The sequence below is a fragment of the Delphinapterus leucas genome, chromosome 6 (genome assembly GCF_059928025.1).
Source record: "Delphinapterus leucas isolate spDelLeu-1000000601 "Yukka" chromosome 6, BTC_Dleu_Yukka2, whole genome shotgun sequence".
Taxonomy (NCBI): Eukaryota; Metazoa; Chordata; class Mammalia; order Artiodactyla; family Monodontidae; genus Delphinapterus; species Delphinapterus leucas.
Window position 1 is genome coordinate 113,354,789 of NC_143134.1, and position 23,759 is coordinate 113,378,547.

General features: G+C 52.7%; 1 protein-coding gene across 8 annotated transcripts in view; it reads right to left on the reverse strand.

Moving 5' to 3' along the window:
- Window positions 1-23,759, reverse strand: part of DENND1A (DENN domain containing 1A) — a 530,720-nt gene that overhangs the window by 3,304 nt on the left and 503,657 nt on the right. For all 8 annotated transcript variants that reach the window (XM_030761610.2, XM_089913732.1, XM_089913734.1 and 5 more), the window contains 2 exons: window positions 17,929-18,017; window positions 862-1,117 (listed from right to left, as the gene is read on the reverse strand). In XM_030761610.2, coding sequence (XP_030617470.1) covers window positions 862-1,117; window positions 17,929-18,017 — 345 coding nt within the window. The remainder of the gene's footprint in view (window positions 1-861; window positions 1,118-17,928; window positions 18,018-23,759) is intronic.

Here is a 23,759-nt window from a genome sequence, read left to right on the forward strand (position 1 = left end):
GGGCCTCCAGAGAAAGCTCTGTCTTTTCAAACCAGTGCTGCCAAGTAGTTTTAGGAAAAGGACTCCACCTACTGACCCTCTACCGGGGTGGCCGATTTTACTTTTCAAAGCGTGCGGGCACTTTCAACCACCCATTAGCCCAAGAGGGCAAGTGAGGCTCGGGGCCTGGGTGAAGGCACACTGGCTGGGAAGGAAATAGGAGGGCTGGGCTCAAGTCCCAGCTCTGCCACCTATAGGGCCCACGACCTGGGCGTCACATCCCTTCTCCTGGCCTGAGCTCCCTCGTGGGCAGCCTGGGAATAGCAATTCCCTGCAGAGGGGCAAGCGTGAATCATCAGATACGTGGGAGCTTTGTGAATTCCACACTGTGACCCAAGGACTGCAGAGTCAGCAGCCCCCAGTCACAAGTGAGGAAACCGAGGCACAGAGAGGAGGTGTGCCTGACTGAAAGTCACAAGGAAGGTCAGGGGTCACACGCTAATGTCCAGAGCCCAGGAACTTTGATTCACAGGCTCTCCAAGGAGCCTTGGTGGGGTTGGGATCATTAATCCCAGTTTCACCAGGGGTCATAGCCCTGCCCACCTCTGATGCATAAGCAGAAGTGGGGGGGCAGATTTCTATCAGGCTCCAGCATCTTCTCCAGTGATCCCTGTGAGCGGGGTTGGGGGGTGGGGGGGCGGGTCTGGCCATTGGCCGGCCTGGCAGGATTTGCAGTCAGAGTGACTCTGAGTGTTGGCTGAGGACCTCAGAAAAGTCGCTGTTTCTCCCTTGGTGTCTTTTACTGTCACATGGGGAAATCCACCTCATGTGCAGAAAGTGCCCCCAGCCAGCGCCCCCCGCACCGCCCCCACCACAGCATACCTGATAGTCAAAGGTCCCCGGCTGCTCCCTCAGGTCTTTGGGGGGCCGAAGGTCCTCCAAGCTTTTGGCCTGGCCCAGTGGCTGCAGTGGGACCTCCATGTCGAGGCTGCTGAAGACGTCCTCCAGGAGGTCGATGCTGGCAGCCCGGTCGGGCGGAGCTGGGGTGGGGCCCACAGGCTCCCGCGCTCGCTGCTCAGGGCTCTCCGCCTCGTCTCCGGCGCTGTCTGACTCCTTGAGTGTCCGATATGGCTGCGGCCTGGGAGGAGGCAGAGCAGGCTGGATTCTCCTACTCAGAGCCTCCCTGGGAGGAGCAAGCAACCCTCACCCCCGAGAACTTCCAGGCCTCGGGGAGCACACCCGGGAGCCTTGGGAGAGGAGAGCCGTCCTGGGTCCCTGAGAGTGTAGGCGTCTGGGCAGCGGCACTCTGACAGACCTGGGCTGAACATGGCTTCTGTTCGCTCAGGGACCTTGGGCAAGTTGCTCTGGCTCTAGCTTGCACTGGGGGGCCCACTTAGTTTCCTCCAAACCACAGGACCCACCGTAGAACTGGCTAGTGGGCTCACACGCCATTCACACAAGGCGTGAGGAATAGGACACGTCTGGAGAGGGAACAGGCAGGAAGACTCAATCCTGAGCCCACTGTCTGCACTCCCACCCCTGCAGCAGGTCCTGGGAACAGCTCGTGGGAACTGAGCTGGGAGAACTCTCCCCAGGGAGCTGCCCAGTGCACCCCAGGATCCTCAGTGGGGAACCATCTGGGGCTCAGCCTGTGCAGACCTCAGTTCCAGCCCTGGTGCCATCTCTTCCTGTGGGACCTTGGGTAAATCACAACCTCTCTGAGCCTCATACGCTCCCCCATTCCAGACTGCACTCCCCTGCAGCTGGTGGTGGAGACTACATGAGCAAATACAGTGCCTGGTGCCCAGCAGGCATGCTGAGGCTGTTAGCAGCATTCATGCACCAAAACCTTGCAGTCAACCAGGTGCAGGTGACACAGGGTGCCTCTTGCTATCCCTTCTCACAAGCCTGAGCCCCGGAGTACCTGGAGAACGGTGCCCAGACCTCTAGTGGAGCCCGGGCCAGAGCAGCATCCCACCTCCTCCAACCATGAGGCTCTGGCTCCTGGGTCAGGCAGAAACTGCCCACGGCTCTGGTAAAGTGGGGGAAGGGTGCCACCTGCTGGTCCTGGAGGCCCACTTGCACGAACCTGGGCAGGGGACAGTTGGCAGAGGGAAGGGGCTCAACTAACAGCCCTGACTCTTGGCAAGGACTGCATCAGACTGTACTAACTCCCTGAAGGCACACAGGCAGCCCACGAAGTAGGACTCACACCCCCCACTTTATAGATGAGGAAACTGAAGCTCAGAGAGGCTAAGTAATGGAACGTATGTCACACAGCACCTGGCAAGAGATGGAAATGGAAGCCAAGTATGAGAGACTTCTAAAGTCCCTCACTTGTTCTGACTAAGCCATCTGACCAAGCTCCTTTAACCAAGTTTGAACACAGTGAAGGAGATAAAGAAAAGCCAGTGTGCTTCGTAGTTAAGGAACTAGAGTTCTTTAGAAGGAACCCATTTTGCTTTGAGTTAAGATGGCCACTTCCCTTTTAAACATACCCAAAAGCCTATGCCTTTCATAGATCATGGCTCAGGAAGTGAGCATTATTTTAAATAATTAAGGCATCAATTAATTTAAAAAGAACGTGACCTGCTGGACTCCGTGGTGGGAGAGTCCGTGGACATTACCTGTGTGGGTGCCTTTACCTGCAAGGTGATTTTAAGTTGATACATGGATGAACTTTTCTTATTCCAATGATGCTATCTTTACTTTAATTAATAATAGAAGTAACATATATTAAGCCTATGATACCATGAACATTATTGCTTAGGACAAGGCTTCTCTTCTAGTTTTAAAGAATAAGATTCACTGTACAGACCAGGTGGCATTCCAAGCTTGGGCAACACTGGCTTAGGCCACTGCTCTAGGTGAGGACATCAGGAGGGGACTGACTTGCCCGTGGTCACAGGTGAGCTGGTGGCAGAAAGGGCCAGGCCCCTCCTCCCCTGGGGGGCGGGCAGTGGCAGGAGCAGAGCTGTTGGGTTTATCAGGTGCCCCGAGGAACTCACAGGCCCAGCCTCGGGGGAGAGACTGGGAGCAGGGAGATGGTGAAGGGGGCTGGGAGGGGGAAGGTGGGGGAAGAGTCCTTCTTCTATAATCTGGCTGTAACGGTTTACTCCCCGAAGGGTTGCTGTGTGTGTTCAGCAATGGGCAGTTCCCTTCCCCTAGAGGCTTCCATTAAAAACACCATGCAAACAAATACACACAGAACCAAAGCTGTCCCTTTGCTCAGTCCCAGCCCTGAAAAGCCTGTGCGTGGAGAGGCAGGAATTGCAAAGAAAGGGCGGCCACCAAAGCCCAATTCCAGGGGCGGCTGGATCGTGGTGAACCTTCTTTTTCTTTCTTTCTTTATTGCAATTTGTAATTAGAAGAAGGCTTAGGCTATAAATAATAATGATAAAAATTATCTTAAAGTCAGGCAGGTCAGTAAAACCTTTGGACATGCCAGCATTAATATATACATTCCTCATCGGTAACGTTGTTTGAAAACTTAAAATCTGACGATCCATCTCCATGGCTTTCCAAGATGTGCTGAGATAAAGGAAAACTCGGGCAGCAACAACCAGGCCAACTGTAGCTGAAACCGCAGCCACCAATTCCATTAACAGCTAAGTGCATTTTCCCCAAAGGAATGAGACCCATGCTCCTGTCTTCACACCTCTAGAGCCCAGTCACTCTTGTCACCTCACCCCATGGTCACAGCCCCCATGGGGCTGACAGAATGACGCCCTGAGAGGAGGCACACAGAGGGGGCGTCCGTCCTGCAAGCTGGCACCGGAAGGCAGCAGCCCCAGACCCCCTCCCCACACACAAGCGCAAGCTGGCCACCCCCAGCCCTCCAAGTGGCCCCGGAGAGTCACCAAGCCGAGCTCAGGGAAATGGAAGAAGGAAGGAGAGACCATTCAAAGGGAGCGGAGAAGAAAAAGCTTTCGGTGAAGCCAGAGCTCGGGCCCTCTTCCCGCTGGCATTCATCGTCAGAGGAGTCTTCGGAGAGGAAGACAGCATAGTGTCGCAAGGGCTTTACGAGGCTGGGGCGGAGGAAGACAAGAGAGAAAACAGTTAGGAGGGACCTCGGTACTCCACGTGGCGGGGTGGGAAGGAGGCCTGAGGCTCCGCACCTGACCCTGGCCTCCCTCTGCCGGCCAGGGAGGAGGCTGCCTGGAGAAGGCCTGACGGGCCCCACAGTGAGGAAGCTGGTCCCAAACAGAAAAGAAACTGTGGGTTTGCCACCTGTGTCAAGAGCCTTAAATACATCTATGACCTTGTGATTCCATTTCCATTTAGATAACCCCAATGTAGCAACAAATTATGCACAAAGATGTTCATTACTGCTATGTTTATAAAACATGAGACAACCTGAACTTCCGCAGTAGGAATCTGGTGAGGTGAATTATGGCATGGTTGGCTGAAGAGTATCCTCCCATTAACTATAATGTTTATAAAGAAAAATCTAAAAGTCAGGATGCAGAATTGCAGTTATACTGCATTCTCTCTCATCTGCTTATGGAAAAATGCACAGAAAAAAGACTGGAAAGGTATGTGTCTAAATGTCAACAAAAGCTAGGGAACCCATGTCCCCTGCATTGGAGAAGCCACTGCAGTGAGAAGCCCACGCACCACAACGAAGAGTAGCCCCTGCTCGCCGCAACTAGGGAAAGCCCACTCGCAGCAACGAAGACCCAAAGCAGCCCCCAAAAATAAATAAATAAAAAAATTTAAAAAGCTAGTGGATTATGGATTTTTTTCCCCTCTGCCAAATTTTATTTTTGTGTCTTCTCCGTTTTCTGCAATGTGCATATCTACTTCAATAATCAGGAAAAAATAAAAAATAAAAAAGGTAAAGAAGAAAGTGAGCCATGTGGAAGGGCACTCGCGAGAAGGCCCTTTTCTGATTAGCGGCCGCTCTCTGGAGTCTCCCTCAGATGCCTCTTCAGAGAGTCTTTTTCATCTGTGATGTGGAAATTAAATATTCATTGTTATAAAAAATACATCTCCCTTGTCAGCCACCTGTGAGCTCTACCTCTATAAACACAAACACATACACAGCCCAGAGAAACTCCACGCCAGCTTTTATGAATTATACACTGACCAGGGCCCGCGAGAGGTGTGTGCTTGGGAGAGGGGAGCTGGACCCCACAGCCCCTGGTTCAAATCCCGGCCCCATGGCTGCTGCTCCGGCACGCGGCTGGGGAGCAGGCAGCCCACGCCTCTGCCCTGTACAGCGGGCTGGACGCACACCGAGGATCCCAGGGGCAATGGTGGACTCTGGGGGGGGAGGTGGGTGGGGTAGGAGACACAGGGGTACCTGATGGGGGGCTATCTCCTCTCCCCTCCACCCCCAGCCAGAGCAGTCTCCTTTCCTTGCCTTATATGATGCAATTCCTTTCTGGTTTCATTTCAGGAAGAGGAAACATGTCCAAAAAAGTGCATGGGAACCAGGGCTGGAGAGTAAGTGAGGGAGAGCAGCTATCCCTGTGGGGATTGGGAGAGTGGACTGTGATCGGCTGCTGGTATGGTCCACCATCACCAGTCATAAGCCAGTTGTTACCCAAATATATGCTGCCCTTTTAAAAGTGGAACCAAAGCTGGTGCCCAGGGCTGTGAGTTCCCCAGCACTGTCACACCTGAACCCTTCATTTCCTCGCATTGTCCCTGGAAGCTAGCCAGGCAAAGACTTTTGTCCTCTTACTGAAGGGGAGGTTGAGGCTCAGAGAGGGGAAGCCACTTGCCCGGGGGCTGCACAGGGAGGTCACAGCGTTCCTCTCCTCTCCCAGGCTGCCTTGCTGCGTGTCAGGGACAAGACGTATCTCAGCCTGTCCTGGACTGGTGGGAGCATGGCCTAGGAGGCTCATTCTCCTCTGAACTCAGGAGAGAGGGTGGGAGGATCTGACTTGCAGAAATGTGCCCTGGCCAGCACAGGGGCTAGGCTGCCCAGTTCCTGCCTCGTCCACCGGGACATAAAACAAGGCCCAGCAGGAGGGCCACTGGAATCCTGTTCTGAATCACAGGCCTGACCTCATCACTCTCCCGCTTCACACCTGCAAGCCTGCTGCTCTGAACCGTGGCTTCATGCGGTGGGTAAAATGTCAGCGATACTAATGTTCAGGTGTGTCTGGAACGACTTACACGTCTGTTTAAAAGTTTGGGGGACCCGCTCTCACTCGCCAGCACTGGACTGTTCTCCCGAGCAGGGGGGCAGGCACCCTGCCTCAGGCTGCATTCTGGGGAGCTCGTGGAACACACTGGGTGGGCGGGGTGAGGGCCGCCAAGTCCAAGCTCCAAGCAGGGCAGACACCGTGCTTTGCGCCTGGCCCCGCCCACCTCTGTGTTCCTTCCCTGCCACCTCCTGCCACCTGCCCTTGCCTTTGCCTGGTGCACTGATTGCCCTTGGCCTGCAAGACTCAGCTCAAACCGCACTCCTACAAAGCTTTCCTGGAGCTCCCAGCAGAGTTTTCTCCCTAGATAGAGCTGGCTTCTCCTTGGGCTGCGTGGTTTAGCGCTTCGTTAATACAGTTGAACCTCTTGCAATTCCATTTCTGAGTGGAGGTCCTCGAGGGCAGGGGCCCTGGCGCGTTCTTCTTTCTCTCCCCGCCCATAGCACAGCGTTAGTGCAGAGGAAAGTTTGCTAAGGGAATGACTGGAAGCCAGCGTACTGGAGAGACGAGGCCCCGCACACACCAGCTTCACCCCTCTTCTGGATCCCCGCCAGGCACATGCCCCTTTCCTCAGCTCGTGGCTGCAGTATAAGAGGGTCCCCTCTCTGGTGTGGAGAAAAGGGAACCCTCCTACACTGTTGGTGGGAATGTAAACTGGTGCAGCCATTATGGAGAATGTTATGGAGGTTCCTTAAAAAACTAGAGTTGTCAAAAAAAACCACAAAAAAACTAGAGTTGTCATGTGATCCTGCAATCCCACTCCTGGGTATACATCCAGAGAAAACTCTAATGTGAAAGGACACATGCACCCCAATGTACATAGCAGCACTATTCACAATAGCCCAAGACATGGAAGCAACCTAAATGTCCATCGATAAATGAATGGATAAAGAAGATGTGATACATATATACAGTGGAATATTACTCAGCCATACGAAGGAATGAAATGATGCCATTTGCAGCAACATGGATGGGCCTAGAGATTATCGTACTAAGTGAAGTAAATCAGACAGAGAAAGACAGATATCACATGATATCACTTATATGTGGAACCTAAAATATGATACAAATGAACTTATTTACAAAACAGAAACAGACTCACAGACATAGAAAAACTTATGGTTACCAAAGGGGAAAGGGGGGTATAACTCAGGAGTTTGGGATCAGCAGATACAAACTACTACATATAAAACAGATAAACAACAAGGTCCTACTGTATAGCACAGGGAACTATATTTAATATCTTGTAATAAACCATAATGGAAAAGAACATGAAAAAGAATATAGACCTGTAGAACGGGACCACGTCTGGGGGTGAGCGTGTTAGGTATATTGGGGCAGGTGGGAGTCTCAGAAAAATGCTTAAAATAATATCCACAAGTAGGCACTGTGCCACGGGCTTTACACAGGTTATGTCTACCACTCCCCCAGCAGGAAGCAGAAAGGCGTCGCTGTACAGATTTTACAGAGGATGAGGCTGTCATTAGTCCATCCATCCACCTGTCCGTCTGTTCATCCACGCACCCAACCGAGAGGCACCTCCCGCGTGCTTGTAGTGAGCAGACCCAGTCCTAGCTGAGCACTTCATGGTGAAGAGGAGAGGTGTGACCAAGCCACCCAGCCAGGAAGTGATGAGCAGGGATTCCAGTCCAGGGCCCTCTCTTTCCTGTCCTCTGGGCTGGTCGTAGATGTGTATGAGGGGGACCCACACCTCTGCTTGGGTCAAACTGAATGAGGCTTTGGGTGGCCCTCAAATCCATCTTGAATGCCTTTCCAACACCCATCCAAGCACAGCCCCCTCCTCTGGCTTTGACAAGTAAGCAGAGAGCACAGCGTGGCACGTTAGCTGAATGCCAGGAATGTCTGGATTCACACAAGAGCAAAGAGCCTTTGTGCTGGACTGGACCTTGGCTTCATCAGCTCAGGCTGCTGCACCTCCCACCACTTTCAAAATCCAGTGCCTCCCACACGCGAGATCACGGAGGGCGCTTGGGGGTGAGGTGGGGGGAGACAGGGAGCCTCACTTTACAGCTCACCATTTTCCTCTCCAGACAGCTCTTCTGGCCAGGCCAGGCTGGTCGGGCAGTCTTGACTTCAAGAAGAGGTCCAGGGTGTCTCCTGGATACACCATCTGTCTCTCAAGAGTGATGGAACACCCAGACGAGAACTCTGCCATGTGGTTTGATCAGAGTTTCTTCAGGTCCAGGCTTTGGACCACACGGATAAGGATGATGACATCAGCAGTATTTCCAAGTGTTGGGCTAAATGCTGTCCGTACAGTTTCTGATTAATTACTCATCACATCCTCATTTTTCAGATAAAGCAGCCAAGGCTCAGAGAGGGGGAGTCACTTGCCCAGTGTCACACAGAAGTTAAGGGTAGAGCATGGAATCCAGATATGCCTAACTCTGAACCACTCTGCGATCCTGCCTCTTCAGTTCTGTGGACCCGAAACGGTGAAATAGGGTGTTTCCTCTTCCGCTTTTGATAAAAGGTGAGATTTCAAAATAAACTTATTTAAATTCAGCTGCTCATGTTCTCCCATGAAACATACAGTCAGATATTTGTCAGAGCTAAAGGACGAACCATCGAATATGTCCAGGTTTAAATTCTTTATTACTTAAGGCAGAATATGAAAAAAAAAAAGCGCGTACCTCTTCCCTCATTAACCCAATTCAGCTACTACCCTGCAGTCTGCCACCCACCACTTGCCTGGATTTTATTATACACAAAGAGCTGTCTGTGAAAAGGCAGGTCGTGGCGAACTTGGCTACCCAGCAAGGACTGCCGGAGTCTCGGCGAGAAAGAAAGGCCCGCTGTCCATCACGTTCAGACCCCATCACCTCCCACGGCTGCTCCCGCCTCTGCCCACCTCATCTCGGCACGGAGTTCCCATGCAGATGACTCCCCGAACCCTTTCTAATGTTTGGTTTAACGTGTCGCCGGCTAGCGTGCGCGTGTGACAGTGGTGACAGGCGCGGCTGTTCCTTTTTAAATACCATGTCAGAGACACGGCGTCAGGAAGCGGGGACGTGCTCTGTGGCTCTCTGCCGTGCCGGGATCGCACAGGCTTATTTTTTAATGAGGAAGATCTGCATCTCGAGAGTTTTTTTCATGTGTCACATCGCGTGGACAAATCAGCAGCACGTCACGCTGGCCCAAAATGAAATGCTGACAAATGTAGATATTTCAAATTTAATTGACATTTAAATGTACTTGAGATAAAGAAGGGGAAAAAGTCAGCAGGGACTTGGTCTCCAGAGGTACCGAGGGGAGCTGGTGATCCTTTTTGAAAGGATCATTTCACCCCTGCACAAAGGATCTTTACTTTTAAATGTCTTGGCCGCTCGGCATCCCTTGATTACAGGGCTCCTGTGGGGCTGACAGGCAGGAACAGGCCCCTGGACGAGGCCCGTCTGTCCAGCCTTCCACCAATCCCCACGTGCCAGCCAGATGACCTCAGGAAAGTCATTGTACCTCCCTGAACCTCAGTTTCTTAGCTGCAAAATGGGGATTCTATAGCCCTCCAGTTAGTCTTACCACAAAAGTTGGATGAAAATATTCGGAAAGGGCTTTGCACAGTGCCCAGTGCCTGTTCAGTTACTACCCAGATGCCACAGTCACCTGCCAACAAATAAATTCTGGGCCTCTTCACCCTGAGCAGAGTCTCCCCTAGGTGTTCAAGGACAAATAGGGTGGTCCCTGCTTTCAAAGACCTTCCCAGTCAAAGTCACCGGTCCCCAGCTGGGCATGTCACAGCACATCAGAATGATCTGCGAGCACCCCCCGCCTAGAGACGCCGCCATGCCTCACCTCCAGCACCATTACACAGGGCTGACACTCTAAAGCACACCTTAGCACGTGCATGGGTTAAAAACAGAGAAAAAGCCTCTGAAGCAAGTCAGAGGGGTCTCTGGGGGAAACAAGCTTGGTGCAGGACCCACGGGGGACGCTCCGGAACTTGCACTGGAGCTATTCCCTGTGTGGCCTGGGGCCAGGCTGGGACTGTTCCCAGGGAGGAAGGACTGATGACAGATATGGGAACCTGTTGGACGTGGGATCTTTGTACTCAGCAGTATGTGAATATCTACTTAAGAACTGTAATGAGAGACTCACTGCTGTAATGAGTCGTGATCACCAATGAGAAGGCGTCTTCCCGTCACATGGACTGGTCCAGAGGGGACGGGTGAGTATGAGGCCAGGACCTGCCCACCCTGTTAGGGACTTGCTCTGCCAGAGTGCAGTGGTGGGCGTGCCTGGCTCAGGGGCTGCTGGACAAGCCTCCATTTGGGAGGTGACATGAGGCTTTTAATCTGAGTCCAGTAGAGGCCGCACAATGGCCTGGAGGTGTCTCTGTGGAGGAGGGGGCACAGGGGCTTGAGGCTGGGGTGGGGTTTCAAGAGAAGAGGCAGGCAGGGTTGGCAGGGACCAGCTGGAGGAGGGCCTCCCCCCAGCGTGAGGGCTGAAGGCCACGTGCGAGGTCAGGGGGTGATGGGGGGCTCAGCTGCCCTGATCTCCGTCTCTTGGATTGGTGGTGCCCTTTGCCTTTGCAACCTTCGTTCATCTATCCATTTATTTATCAACCCATCTCTGTCTGTCTGTCTATCTTCCTTCCTTCCACAGAGATCACTAGTGTCGACTTCCCCTGTCCACACCCACGCCCAGCAGGCTGAGAAGCCTTTCCCAGGCGCTGGGTGGACGCTCACGTAGGCGCAGAGGTCTGGCTTCACTTTCCCACCCTTCATGCCCTTTGCTGGAGGGAAGACGGGGAAGGGGACACCTTGGGGGCACTTTCCCTACCTGGAAGAGCAATTGTGTAGATTGTGAGGAACTGCCCCTCACCCCGAGGACAGCCTCTGCCTGCTGAGAGCCAAAGTCTTTTCTAGGGACCGTGGCAGCAGTCGGTTGGGGGTGGCTGGTGAGAAAGCAGTGGACACGGACATGGGACCCAGCAGACCCTGGTATCTGTGCTGGACCCAGGGCAGGTCACGACACCTGTCAGAGCCTTGGTTCCCCCGTGGCTGAATGGGCTAACAGTGCCTTCACTATGAAGACTTTTGGGGAGCAGGGGGAGGTTCACCAAGATGACATATATTGAAGTACCGGGCCTGAAACAAGCACTTGGGAAATGGTGACGTGAAATCTGGAATGGGGAGGGTGCTTGTTGGGGTGGTGAAGCCTTTCGGAGGAGAATGAGCTCAATGACACCTTGAGGATGGGGCACCTCTTCTGAGGGCTTCCTAAAGGCTTGGCTTTTCAGCTGGAACTAACTCGCCCTACTGTGACAGCTCCTGGGAGAGTTCCTCCTTCCAAGCAGCAGGCAGAAGTGGTGGAGACGAGGAGGTCCTGTGTTTTCCTGGGCTGCTGCACATCCCCGGAGGCTCTGCGGCAGCTCCTGCTTTTCCAGTCTGAGCTCAGGCTCCACGCCTGGCCTCTGGCTTGGCTTTGTCTCCGGGGCCCGAACCCCACCGTTGGAGAGGGGAGGGGGCCCGAGTCAGGTCAGGAGCCTCTCACCTTGTTAACTGGGTCTGCGCCCTTCTGCTTGGTGTCCTGGCGGCTTGCCAGGGGGTAGTGCCCAGACAGCTGCCCCTACCCCCTGGGGCTCAGGGCCCAGCTGGCATCTTGGAGATTTGCTCCCGGGGCTGATCACAGTTTCTGGCTCTCACAGGGCCAGGCTGGGCAGGTGCTGGTAGCTTCAGATTCACATCCTGATCACACTTGGCTCATAGTAGGTGCTCTTTACATACTTGCGGTTGTTAACTGATACCCTCCCCCAACTCCAGGACGCTGGGCTGTAAGCTGCTCTCAGTGATTCCTTTGTCCACTCACTCAATAAATATCCCTGAGCAGAGCTGGGCCATGCTCTGGTCGGGGAGTTGAAGAGTCAAAGCTGAAGGTCACACAACCCTGCCCTGCTCATAGGCTACCGGGGTGGGCAAGCGTGTGTGGGTGCATGCGGGTGACTCACAACATGGCAGGTCACGGTTATGCCAGAAGTCCCAGGCACGGTGACCCTGCGAGGAGGGAGCGTGCAGCTCGTGGGGGAGGTGCTGGGGGGAGGGTCAGACTGGTGAGGCCACAGCACCCACTGCTGCTGGGGATGCCAGTGTGGCTCCTGTGGGCACTTTCCCAAATTGTGTTCTTCGAGATGTTAACAGGCATTGTGTTAAAAAAAAAAAAAAAAAAGGAAGGCAAACAGACTTGCCCACGGTCTCAGACTGGCAGCTGGTGGGCCAGGGTGCTGCCCAGATCTGCGGACGCCCAGCCAGGCCTGCGCACCAGGCCCCCACCCTCGGGCAGCTCTGGGTCTGTGCAGGAGGGAAAGGGGTCCGGCTGTGACCCCCAGCCAGGGGGCTGTGCTGAGCGCAGGTCTCGAGGAGGTACCACTGCAAAGTGTTCTGAGACCTGGTCTCTGGGAAGAGCTCCCACTAAGTGCTTCTGGCAGCTTCTTCTGATCTTATTTTAATCTTCTGGGGCTCTGGGTGCTGGGGTCACGCAGTGCAATTCAGATGCAGAGCCGATTCTCCAATTCCTGAGGAGTGTGGGCTGGCCGTTTGGTGCGCACACAGCCTGCCCAGGCAGTGCAACCTGCAGGCGTTCTCCTTGGCCAGAAGGATTTCTAATGCCAGCCATACGTTCCTCTGGGTCTCCCAGACCCAGATTCCCAGGGAGTCCACAGTTCTGATGGGAGTGTGAAGTGGTACAATTCTTTCAGAAAGTTATTTAGTAACACGGAGCAGAAATCTGCCTATAAGACGTTAAGGGTTGGCCTTTGGCGTTAGAGGCGTTTGAAGCTCAGCTCTGCCACTAACTAGTTGTGTGACCAAGGGCGGTGACCACCTCTCAGAGTGGCAGCTACTTCTATAAAATAGAGCTAATGATACCTACCCCCGCCCCCAGAGTTCTTGTGAGGATTTAATGAAACAACATACGTAAAGTGCTCAGTTAATGGTAGTTGTTCTTACAATAATATAAAACTAGAAAAAACTTGGAGAACAAGGACATTCACTTTGGCATTTTTCACATTTGTGAAAACCTGGAACAATCTACAGATCCCATAAAAGGAGCGTGATCAGGCAGACCACACACATACACACAGTGAGATCTTCCGTGGTCACCACCAATGGGGCTTAGAGGGACATGAGGCAAGTCTGTACTGTGGGATATTGCAAGGAAGCTGGCAGCTCTGCAAAATATATCTAGGAAGAAGACTGGACAGGAATCTGCAGAAATGCTAGTACATTGTTGAGCTGAAGTAGTGGGATTCAGAATGAACTTGTCTCTTCTCCCTAACTTCCAGCCTGCCTATAAGGCTATTGGGTTATTTTTAAAAACAAACAAAATTACTGGAAAAGAGCATGTTTTTGCATGGATCTGGCCAGGGAGGTGACAGGGCAGTGGCTTACGGGCCCCTGGTGGCTGAATCACTTAGTACAACGGACTCCAAATAACCAGCCTGCAGCCAGTCAGGACGCGGGTGACTGGAGGGTGTTCTGTGCGCCACCTTTAGAGGACAAGGTGCGCATTGCAAGAGCTTGGGCTCTGCAGCGGGCTGGGACTGGGCAACGTCTCAGATCCACACGGAGTACAAGCCCCGTCACCATTAGGACTTGGAAGACAGCCCTACCCTTCTGGGTTATTGCGAAGATTAAAGAAGGTGGAGGCTGCTTGTGACTATCTCCCTCCCAACTCTCACGGCAGTGAAAGAGTGAAAGAGAGAGGCACCTGGGGACCAGTAGGTCACTCCCCACCCCCCACCCCCACCTGTTGCCTCTGTCTGCTCGCTGTGTGTGGTCCTGAGGGGCGGGCAGTACTTAGCACAGCACTGCCTTTTAGGGCTTGCTGTCGGCTCTTTCAAAGTCTCACATTCGATGAAATATAGGGAAATTGCCCTATATCTAGCAAGCCGAAGGGAAGATAAGCTAGGGCCTGGCAGCCATGCACGCTCCCGCTGAAATAACCAAAGCCCACCTTTAACAGGTGGGGAGCTGTGACCTTACCGTGCCTGCTGCAGCCACCATCGTCCTCACCACTCAGAGTAGCTCATAGTCATAATTAGGTTCTTAACAAAAAGCCTGGATGCTGAAGAAGAAAGGGCCAGGCCCTCCCCACTTTCCAGTCCTGAGACCTTGGGCAAGTTATGGAAAGTCTCTCTCTGAGCCTCAGTTTCCCCATCTGTTAAATGGTAAAGCTACCACCTACCCTTCATGATCTTAAGCGATGTTCAGTAAATGTTAGTTCTCTTTCCTTCCCCAGATAGGAACACTCAGGCACCAGGGAACACTGCCTCCTTGGCAGGAAGAGGACTGAACAGCTCTGGTTCCCAACCCCAGGGAACCTTCCCCAGAGAGGAAGGTGGTGTGCGGGGCAAGTCATCTCAGGACACAAAGCTGTCTCCCTGGGCAAAGCCAGGAGAACAATGGACCCCCGTGGACAGCAGAGTGCAATGGAGAGAATGAAACTGAGCAGCATTTGGAGTCCTGGCCATGCCGCTTTCTAACTGGATGACCCTGGAACACTGATCAATACATTTTCTGAGCCAGCGTTCCTGTTCTGTGGAAGGGACGCCTAAGAGGACCTAGGACACATGAGGTGCTCCGCTGTGCTCACTGACCCACAGCCCGAGCTGTCTGATTCCTCCTAACCCCAACTCTTACCCCAGGGGGTCCTCGGGGCGCACCATCGGCCCTGTTCTGAATAATAATGTAAGGAGCTAATACTTCTTGAGGAGGAGTAGTCACTGAATATTAATTAGCTAATGTTAACAGAAAAACAGAGGGAATGTTTTCCCCAGAAGTCTTTGTAAATTGTTCTTCCAATTGCTGTCACATGGTTTTGAGGGGCTAGGACACCTACCTTCCACTGGGGAAGAAAATTTGACATGGGAAAAATTTCTTTCTGGGAAAATGCAAGTCAAAAGAAGTCGGCACTGGGATTCCCTTTGGGGCCTCCTTTAAAAGTCCTAAGAAGCTCACACCTAGTAGGTTTTTGAAGATATTTGCTGAATGAATGGATGCAAGAATGGACGTGAGCTAGAAAGCAAAAAACGGACCTCAATGGGTGGAGTGGTCTTAGAGCTGCTGGCGACGCTACTGGGCTTCGACGAACTCCAGATGCTGAGCTGCTGCAGGAGGCCGTGGAGACTGTCTAATTCTTAATCAGCTCCGTTTTGCTGTCCACAAAGTTAATTACTTAATGTGCTTCTTTGGAAGTGAGAGCTGGGGCAAGAAGTCGGGAGGACTGAATCCTTCCCTCAACTTCAAAGATCCTGTGTCTCTTTCTGCCGCCCAAATCCTCTAAGTTTCCGATGCACTTTGATATTCCCAGTGGAGACAAAGATCTGTGATTCAAGAAAATCCAGGCCAGATTAAAGGGCCAGGCACCGAGTCCGTGTGCCCAACACTGAACCACCAGCAACAAAGGCCCATTAGGATGTGGCTCCTGCCCGCCAGCTTGTCTTCTTGTGTCTCCCGACACAATGCTGACAGATTGGTGGGGCTGGTTTCTTCCTCCCCAAAACAATATTTTATGAGGAGTCTGTTTTATTAAAATATTTTCCGCTGGATGCTTCCTGTGTTTCAAGAAGTTGGTCTTGCCAGCTGGAGCTGATGACAGTTGAGAAAAACACATCCAAGTGCTGTTGTGACATGGCATTTGGAAGTGGAGGAGCACAACGGGGGGTGGGGGGGGAGGAGGCAGCATGGGAAGAGACGCAGGAAAACACCCGGGTTGCACCAGAAATGTCACTGGCATTATGGGAGAACAGCTCTGCCGGCCCCCCATGCCCCCCCCATCACATTAAAAAAATGTGAACAGAAACTCTCGGAATGATGTTCTAAAACATACCTCCCTATCTCCTGGTGGACCCGGGTCACTGTTACGTACGATCACAGAGAACCTGTCATTTGTTTTCTATCATTGCCAATTTGCCAACCCACTAAACTAGCCACCGCTGCTCCCTCTGGTTCATTTCAACCCCAAATGTTTCCCAAAAAGAAATCTAAAACAAGGTGTACTGCAAAAAAAAAAAAAACCCAAAACAAAAAAACCCACAAAAAGTGGTACTGACATAGTTCTGGTAATCTCCAGAATGATGGGGTTACCAGACACTGGCTCTCTGCATATACTGATGAAGCAATTCCCTATCACTGGGCTGGAAAAGCAACAGTGTAAATAAACGTGGTGAGGGAGTCCGAGCTCTAATCGGGAACCGGCCACAAAATGGGTAATGCTTTTCTGTAGAATGGGAAGTGTTGTTGGTCCAGGGTGTTTTTGGTGCAAAGCAAGGATATTCTGGATTTGCATTTCAATGTCTACAGGACCATGACCCTGTATCCCAGTACAGTGTCTAAAATATTTCGTCCAGTTTTAAAGAGATGGCTCTAAAGAAAAGTGACTAAATTCATTCCCCTAAGGAGAAATCTTTGGGGTCTGAGGCACTCTGAAGACATGCAGCATTTTCTCCACAAGGGGGCAATCATAATCCACGGCAGGGAAATAGTCCTCAAGATTCCCACCGTCCTATTGTGCACAGGAAAAGTTAAACCTACACCCAACTTCTGGAGTCCGACTTCCAAATTCTGCATCACCAAGCATCTCCCAAGACACACAGACACACACAGGTTTGAGGGCTGTCTAGGTAGGCTGGTTCTGTAACAACATGATAGTCTCAAGTGATACCATCCTATAAACCAGAGAACCCTGGAAGAGCTGAAGTGGACTGCAACCCGAGCTGGGCCACAGGCTGACATTTGGGAATTATTTCTTCCTTTTGGCTCCTTTTCTGGCTAGGACGTGCCATCTCCCATCTCCCTTAACTTCCTTCCCTGAGAACTTTTCTGAAAATAAGGCAGACACGAGGAGCATTCCCCTCTTCACCCAAGGGACCTCAGGGTCCCAGGGGCAAATTTTTTTTGGTTCCCCCAACAGCCCCAGACCAAGATGGTTTCATGCACTTTTTCAAGGCATCACTGGAAGCCAGTGTGTAGCTGCTGAGCTGTCTGGGCAGAAACCACCAGCCGTTTGCCTTGGGGATGGAGGCACATTCCTCTGATGGAAGCAGTGCTACCTTCTCCAGCTGGCTCTGAAGTCGGGGCCGTAAGCAGCTTTAAGCCTCCCACATTCAGACAGCTCAGCCTCTGGCCACTGCTTGCCCACCTGCCTCGTCATTCCCCTCATCTACCCAATGTCTACCCAGCAAGTGATTCTAAGCTGGGCCCTATGCTTGGTACTGGGCATAAAACCCAGCACCTGTCCCGTGGAGCTCTGGGCCCAAGGGGTGGTAGGAAAGCAAAGTCATAATAAAATAAATGCTAAGGCACAGGTGAGCAAAGGTACTGGTGGGGGAGGGGCAGTGGATGAGGATAGTCCTGTGTATAAATCTGAGCTCTGGAGACCCGGAGCAGCCCAGGCCTAGGAAGGTGATGGCCCTCGTTAAGTAGGTTGCCTCCTCGACCAGGTCCCTAACTCTCTTTTTCTGACCAGCTATCTTCAGCATAAGAAAAGGCCTAGAATCTTTTTCTGAGCTTGTTTGAGTACCCCTTGGGCGTCACCACTCAAAACCCAGCCCGGGTGCCCGGCTCCCTGGCCTCTGGGGCCTCCTGCTGGCTGTGACAACTGCTAGCAGAACTGACACTGAAGATCAAGCCGTGTTCCCCGACCGACCTCTCTGTGAAACACCCGCTCGGGGCTCCAGGGAAGCCTTTCAAAGGCCGGGGCTGCCACATGGTCTCCACAAAGCGCTGGCCCCGCTGGGCTCCTGCAGACACAGGGGAGGGGAGAACAGGGTACTCACTGTTCGGGGCTCGAGACGGACGTCCTCCGGCCTTCCACTGCGATGTTGCTCTTCGGTCTCTTAATGACGTGTGGCCGGGGAGGGCGCACCTAGAATGGGCACAGGGGGAAATCCCCAAGAAGGGCTCAGTTGGAAAAGCCACATAGGAACATTCTCAAGATGCAGATAAGTGGCCCTAAAACAAACGCTGAGGAATTTTCACAGCATAGGTTCAAAGGCTCTGCTTATCACGGAGACACGGCCGTTGAATTTGCAGCCGAGCCGTGAACTGGAGTTCTGTGACCTACTCAAAGGGGAAAGGCCCTTCTGAAGGGCTGGGTCCCTCATCTGCAGGTCGCGGTGGCACCACCTGCCTCCTCTCAGGGCTGCCGCGAGGGTTCAGCGAGACACTGTCTGTGCAGGACCCGGGACAAAGAGGCTCTCACTGATGACGAGTCCCTCTTGCCTTCTCCTGGAACCCGGAAACCAGTTTGGTAGAACAAAAAGGTTTCACTTAGACTTTGTTTTTGGGGTACATATGCCTATGTTGTTCTTTTTACAGCTGAATTACAGGAGGCCTATTTTCCTCTCTAAGTGGGAGTGGGGAGAAGCAAATACTAACAGCTTTAGAGCGCCAGTAAAAGTCCCTGGGCATCCCTGTGTAGTCCTCCTGAGCAGGGCTCGGCCTGGAAGCCACACAGCCTGTGTGGGCACTGCACTCACCACGCGGACCTAGCTTAAGGGCTGGAGGTGGGCGTATTGACAGTGAAGTACACAGCTTCCCTGTCCACAACCAGGCTGCAGCGGCAAGGTAGTTTTTTTCTGACCTGAGGCCTCCGAAAGCCAAGACGAGGGATCCTATAAAAAGACACCCCCTTCTCCCACCAGAGCCCGTGATGAGAGTTAGGCTAAGAATTTCTAGGCGTCCTTAGAAGGATACTCATTTGGTCCAGTCAACATTAGCTGGCTTTAACTCCGGCACCATCTTCTGAACACCACCAGAGAAGGACTGGAGAAAGCGAAGAAAGCCTGTCTGTGAATTTTGCTGCCAATAAGAAAGAATGAGCAGCCCAGTGCGGGGGCCGCTTTCTCTCTGCAGATGAGGGACCACGGCGGGAAACGCCACGGACGCTGAGCTTAGCAGGCAAGACAGGGAAGAGGAACACATACTCACTCCAATCCCTGCCGCCCTCTTCCCTGAACCCACCCTCCCACCAGCCCCCAACCCAGCACTGGTGGGCGACACAACACAATGGCTTCGGAACACAGATCACAGAAGTTGGCTGTGTAAGAGACACGTCTTTAATAATCTCATCAAGCCCTCACGTCTCCACGTGTCTGACCTAACCAGAGTTTTTCCTGTGGAACGGCCAGTCTGATCTCAGCCTGGTCTGGCAAATCAGAGACGTGGTAAGAGCCAAGTGCGTTCCACCAAACTTGCTGTCTGCTCTGGGATTACTGTGAAGATCCAATGAGGTGATGCGGGGAAAGTGCCAGCACGGGGCCTGGCACACAGTGGGGGCTCAATAAACGCTCACCTTGTTTCTCTGTGACCTTATCAGTAACAAAAAGAAGACGGGGTGTGGGTGTCTCCAAATTAGAAGATGGATCTATGGTGGCCTACCCTTGCCTAGCACGGTGCTCACTGCCTGGTTTACAGTGACCCCTCAGCAAGATTTTTAGAAATGGATGTTGCTGCCTGGAACCTAAGAAGTGCATAATAATGTTGCTATTATGATAACTGTTATTAGAACAGTGCCTGCCACAAAGCAGACATCCAGTCACCGGCTGCTGAATAAACGAATGGATCCGTCCCCCACTCGTGCGAACCCTGAACCGGTTTCCCGGCCTAGAGCCGGACTCCTCTTGCAGCTGGTAAACAGGATCACCTGGTTTGCACCTGACTTTGCACCACAAAGGCGGGGTGCAGTCAGGGCAGCGCTGCCCTGCCCCGGAGGTCCCGGGGTGGGGCTTTGGGAAGGTCACACATTAAGGCCCATTCGCCTGTCCTCGCCCACAGCTGCTCCTTGTACAATAGAGGCAGGTTAGGAATGTGAACTTGTGGCTGAAATGGGGGGATTAAGTTTGTGGCAACTTCAACTGAACTTGCAACGTGGTGAAACATGGGGAAAAAGAACAACAGAGCTAATTAGACGAGCTGAGCTGTCAGAGCGCCGCTGAATGGCTCAGCGCCAACAAACAAAAGGAATGGGTTGGCAATCAGCAGGATCGATGGAGAAGACTGCTTCATTAGGGATGATAAACCAGACAGAGCAGGAAGGGGGGGCGGGAGGGGGAGGGAGGCGGCAAAGCAGGGGAGGGAGAAAGGCACGGCGGACCCAGAGACAGTCGCCCGCGTGGCTGCAGACACACCCAGAGTCACACACACATCTGACTGGTGTGGACAAAGCAGACACAAAATAGCAGACACAAAATTATACTCATGGACAGACAACCACCCAGAGACACGCACAGGCCTCGAGATACCAACATGCCCAGTTTCACAAATACACACTCACAGAGGCACACACAGGAGGAGAAGGCACATGCACAAATCTCTCTCTCTCTTTCACACACACACACACACACACACACACACACACACGGCCGCAGACGTACAGCTAGAGCCGTAACCAGGCACAGACACACACAGACAAAATGGTTTAATTAAGCCCGAATCACAAGACGATACAGACAACTGGCCTGTCATATTTCAGCGATCACATCCGTCTTTCCGGGGTGCTTAGGAAGGGCGGGGGCTGGGGATGAGGGAAGAAACCACATGCACACACAACTACGACCGGCCCCACCAGTGCTAGGATCCCAGCAGCGCTGGGGGAGAAAATGCTAAACAGGGATTTGGAGCTCTGTTCAAGGGGGACTTGAGGGGAAAGTTGGGAAACTAGCCAATTCCCCACTGGATTTAAAACCTGAGAAATCTAAGTCGGCAGGGTTAAATGTGTATTGAATACAAAAGCACCGAGTACATTTGATTTTAATGGTGAGCAAGAAATAATAAATACAGAGCTTATAAAGCGCTTCACATGCAGCCGACCACAGCCTGCCTCTCCCCTGCACGCCCCGGCCCACTCCCCTGGGCCCACCAGACACTGGCAAGGCTTTCTTCTGCTTTTTCCTTTTTCTTCTTTTTAAAAAGAAAATCTAAATCCTCTGGTCACATCTGAACTCCAGCCACAGGTGCCAGGCTACAAGGCTCCTTCCAGAAAGGCTGAATGGCTAGCCCCCATGCTCCCACTACCCTGGGCCGATGGCCACACTTCTGCCCAGAATGTCTGCAGCTAAGTGACCCGGCAAAGCCTGGCTATGGGCCAGTGGCTCCTGACATGGGAGCTTGTCAGGCCATCTTCTTCGAGGCCCTTGAGGGGTTCCATAGCCCACGGGCCCCAGGTTCACCCCTAGTGTGCAGTGGTGCCCACTGGAAATGCTTGAGTGAATGCACTCGGAGTGAACAGACCCTGGCGCACTGGGGAACGCAAGCCCGAGAAAGCACAGAACTTCTACGGCTCCCAAATTAGTCCCATAGTGACCCTGCTTGGCAGAAGGTGTTTGGGTTGGCAGAACTGGGGTACGTGCACCCACCTCTTGCCAGGGACTGTGCTAGGTGCTACACATATATGACCTCATACCCCACCAGGTAGGTGTAGCAAGCCATTCTACAGATCATGAAACTACGGCTCAGAGAAGGTATGCGTCTGGCCTAACATCACACAGTCAAGAGTGTCCAAGCTGTGATTCAAACCAGGACAGGCCTCTCTGACTTCCAGGCCCAGGAGAATCAGTTCTGCTAGGTACCTGCCTCTTCAAAGTCTCACAACCCAAGCGGGGTGCAGCCCTGCATGCCGGGCTGGTCACCTCCTGCACCAGGGCGGTGGCAGAGGTAGCTGCTGCTCAGGCTTTGCTCAGGGCAATACTTGCCTTTCCAAGTCCTCAGTCGCCAACGGATGTGGCTGAATTCCAGCCCCCTCGCCCCCCAATCTATACGAGTCCCCACACTGGTGACACAACGTGGAGCCCACAGTAGCTGTCTCCAGTACCTGAGTTCTTCCAAGGGCAGCAATCCTGCCCTGGATCACACTTTCTAAGGGACTCCCTGCCTGTCTTGGATCCTAGGTCTCTCCAAGGACTTCTGAGAGCTACCCTCTGGATGACTTTGGCTTGGGAGAGGCTGCTTGGTGAGGAGTGGGGAGAGGCAGGGCAGAGAGGCAGGCCTGGGCTCAAAGGCCAGCGTGGCCTCTTATCATCTCTGTGGTCTCGGCTGCCATTTGGGGAAAGAGCATCTGCCTCCTCCAGGCTGTTGTAAGGACAAAGGAGCACAGTCTAGGCACATAAAAGGTGCTCAGTAAATGTCAATCCCCTTCACCGCTGCGTGCCTGCCAGGATCTAACACGGCCGTAGAGGTTCCACAGGAAGCCCCAGCCGGCTGCTGATGAATTTTTTCTCACCTGAAGGCTCTGCCCCAGTCCTTTGTACTCCGTGGAGACGGAGATGAAGGGTCTGGGGAGCTTGGCATGCTGAAAAGACCATGTGTTCTAGAGTGTGGTGACCCCTTTGTGTAGTTGAGGGACTTGGGGTAAGTCACTGGGCTTCGGTTTTCTCATCTCTAAAACAGGTGGAGGCGATGCCTACTTCATAGAGTTACTGTGAGGCTCAGCTGGGTTGATGTGGCCAAGAATGATTTGCTGACTATGAAAATCCTAGGTGAATGATGATTATTAAGAAACTGGGTCATTCCTTAGAAGCTGTAAGATTTAGAAACCTGTTAAGAAGAGGAAGAACTGCTACTGTGTGCCAGGCACTGTGCTAGGTGCTTTACAAATGTCATCTATATCATGCTCACAAAAACCTCCATGAATGGGGGTGTATTCGAGAGAGAGGAGAGAGGCTCAGAGAGCTTCAGGACCTGCCCAGAGTCACACAACTTTGGTCTCAAGCCTGGCTCTGTCTACTCTCCAAAGCCATGTTGCTAATGACTGTACTGAAATTCTCACTAAATCACACAAGTTTTGACCCAGTAGCTGGCTTCCTGTCCCCCAAAGCGCTTTCTTTTTGCTGTTTGTGACTTCCTTCCAATGACAGCGAGCAGAAACATTCCAGCCCCTCGACAGCAGTGCTGATCACGGTTGGACTGGGGTACAGGATGGATCTGTCACACGTGGTTGGAACTGCAGTGTCACGGCTGCCTCCACCCCAGCCCTCTAACTCCCACATGCGGTAGGGAAGGGAAGGGAAACAGTGCCACAGAACTTTCCAATATCCGTGCAGAGAGCGGCCACCCAACCGATGCTGGGTACGTGCGCCTAGGATTCAAAACAGACACAGTTCGAGAGCGCTCCTAACCACTTCCGGTTTGGTGCTGCCTGATTCGAATCAATTTTTGCTCAAATAAACCCTTAAATTAAAAAAAAAAAGAAACAGATACAGTTCCGCCTAGTCAGCTGCACCCCTGGGCCACCACACCTTTCGAGATGGATGTGGACACCGCAGTGGGGCGGCGGGAGGGAGTGGGACTCGGGCTCATGGGGAACTCTGAGGGCCGCTTTTGCTGGACTGCAAGAGTGGTGGCCGCTTTGAACAAGAAACAGAGAAACTCTTCTCTTGGTAAACAGCCCTCACTCAACGGTCCCGGCAAGTTTCCTTCCCACTTTAAGGGAACCTGCTAAAGTTATCAGGCCTCTCAGCACGACCAAAGTCTGAGCCCACACGAAAAAGGACTTCACCGATGCTAAACATGGGACCCACACCCCATATGTTCCCAAGGTATGTTCTCTTGAGAAAACACGGGTGGGTCTCTTTCCCTTGCCCACCCAATCCCAGGTGTTGGTGGGTTTATC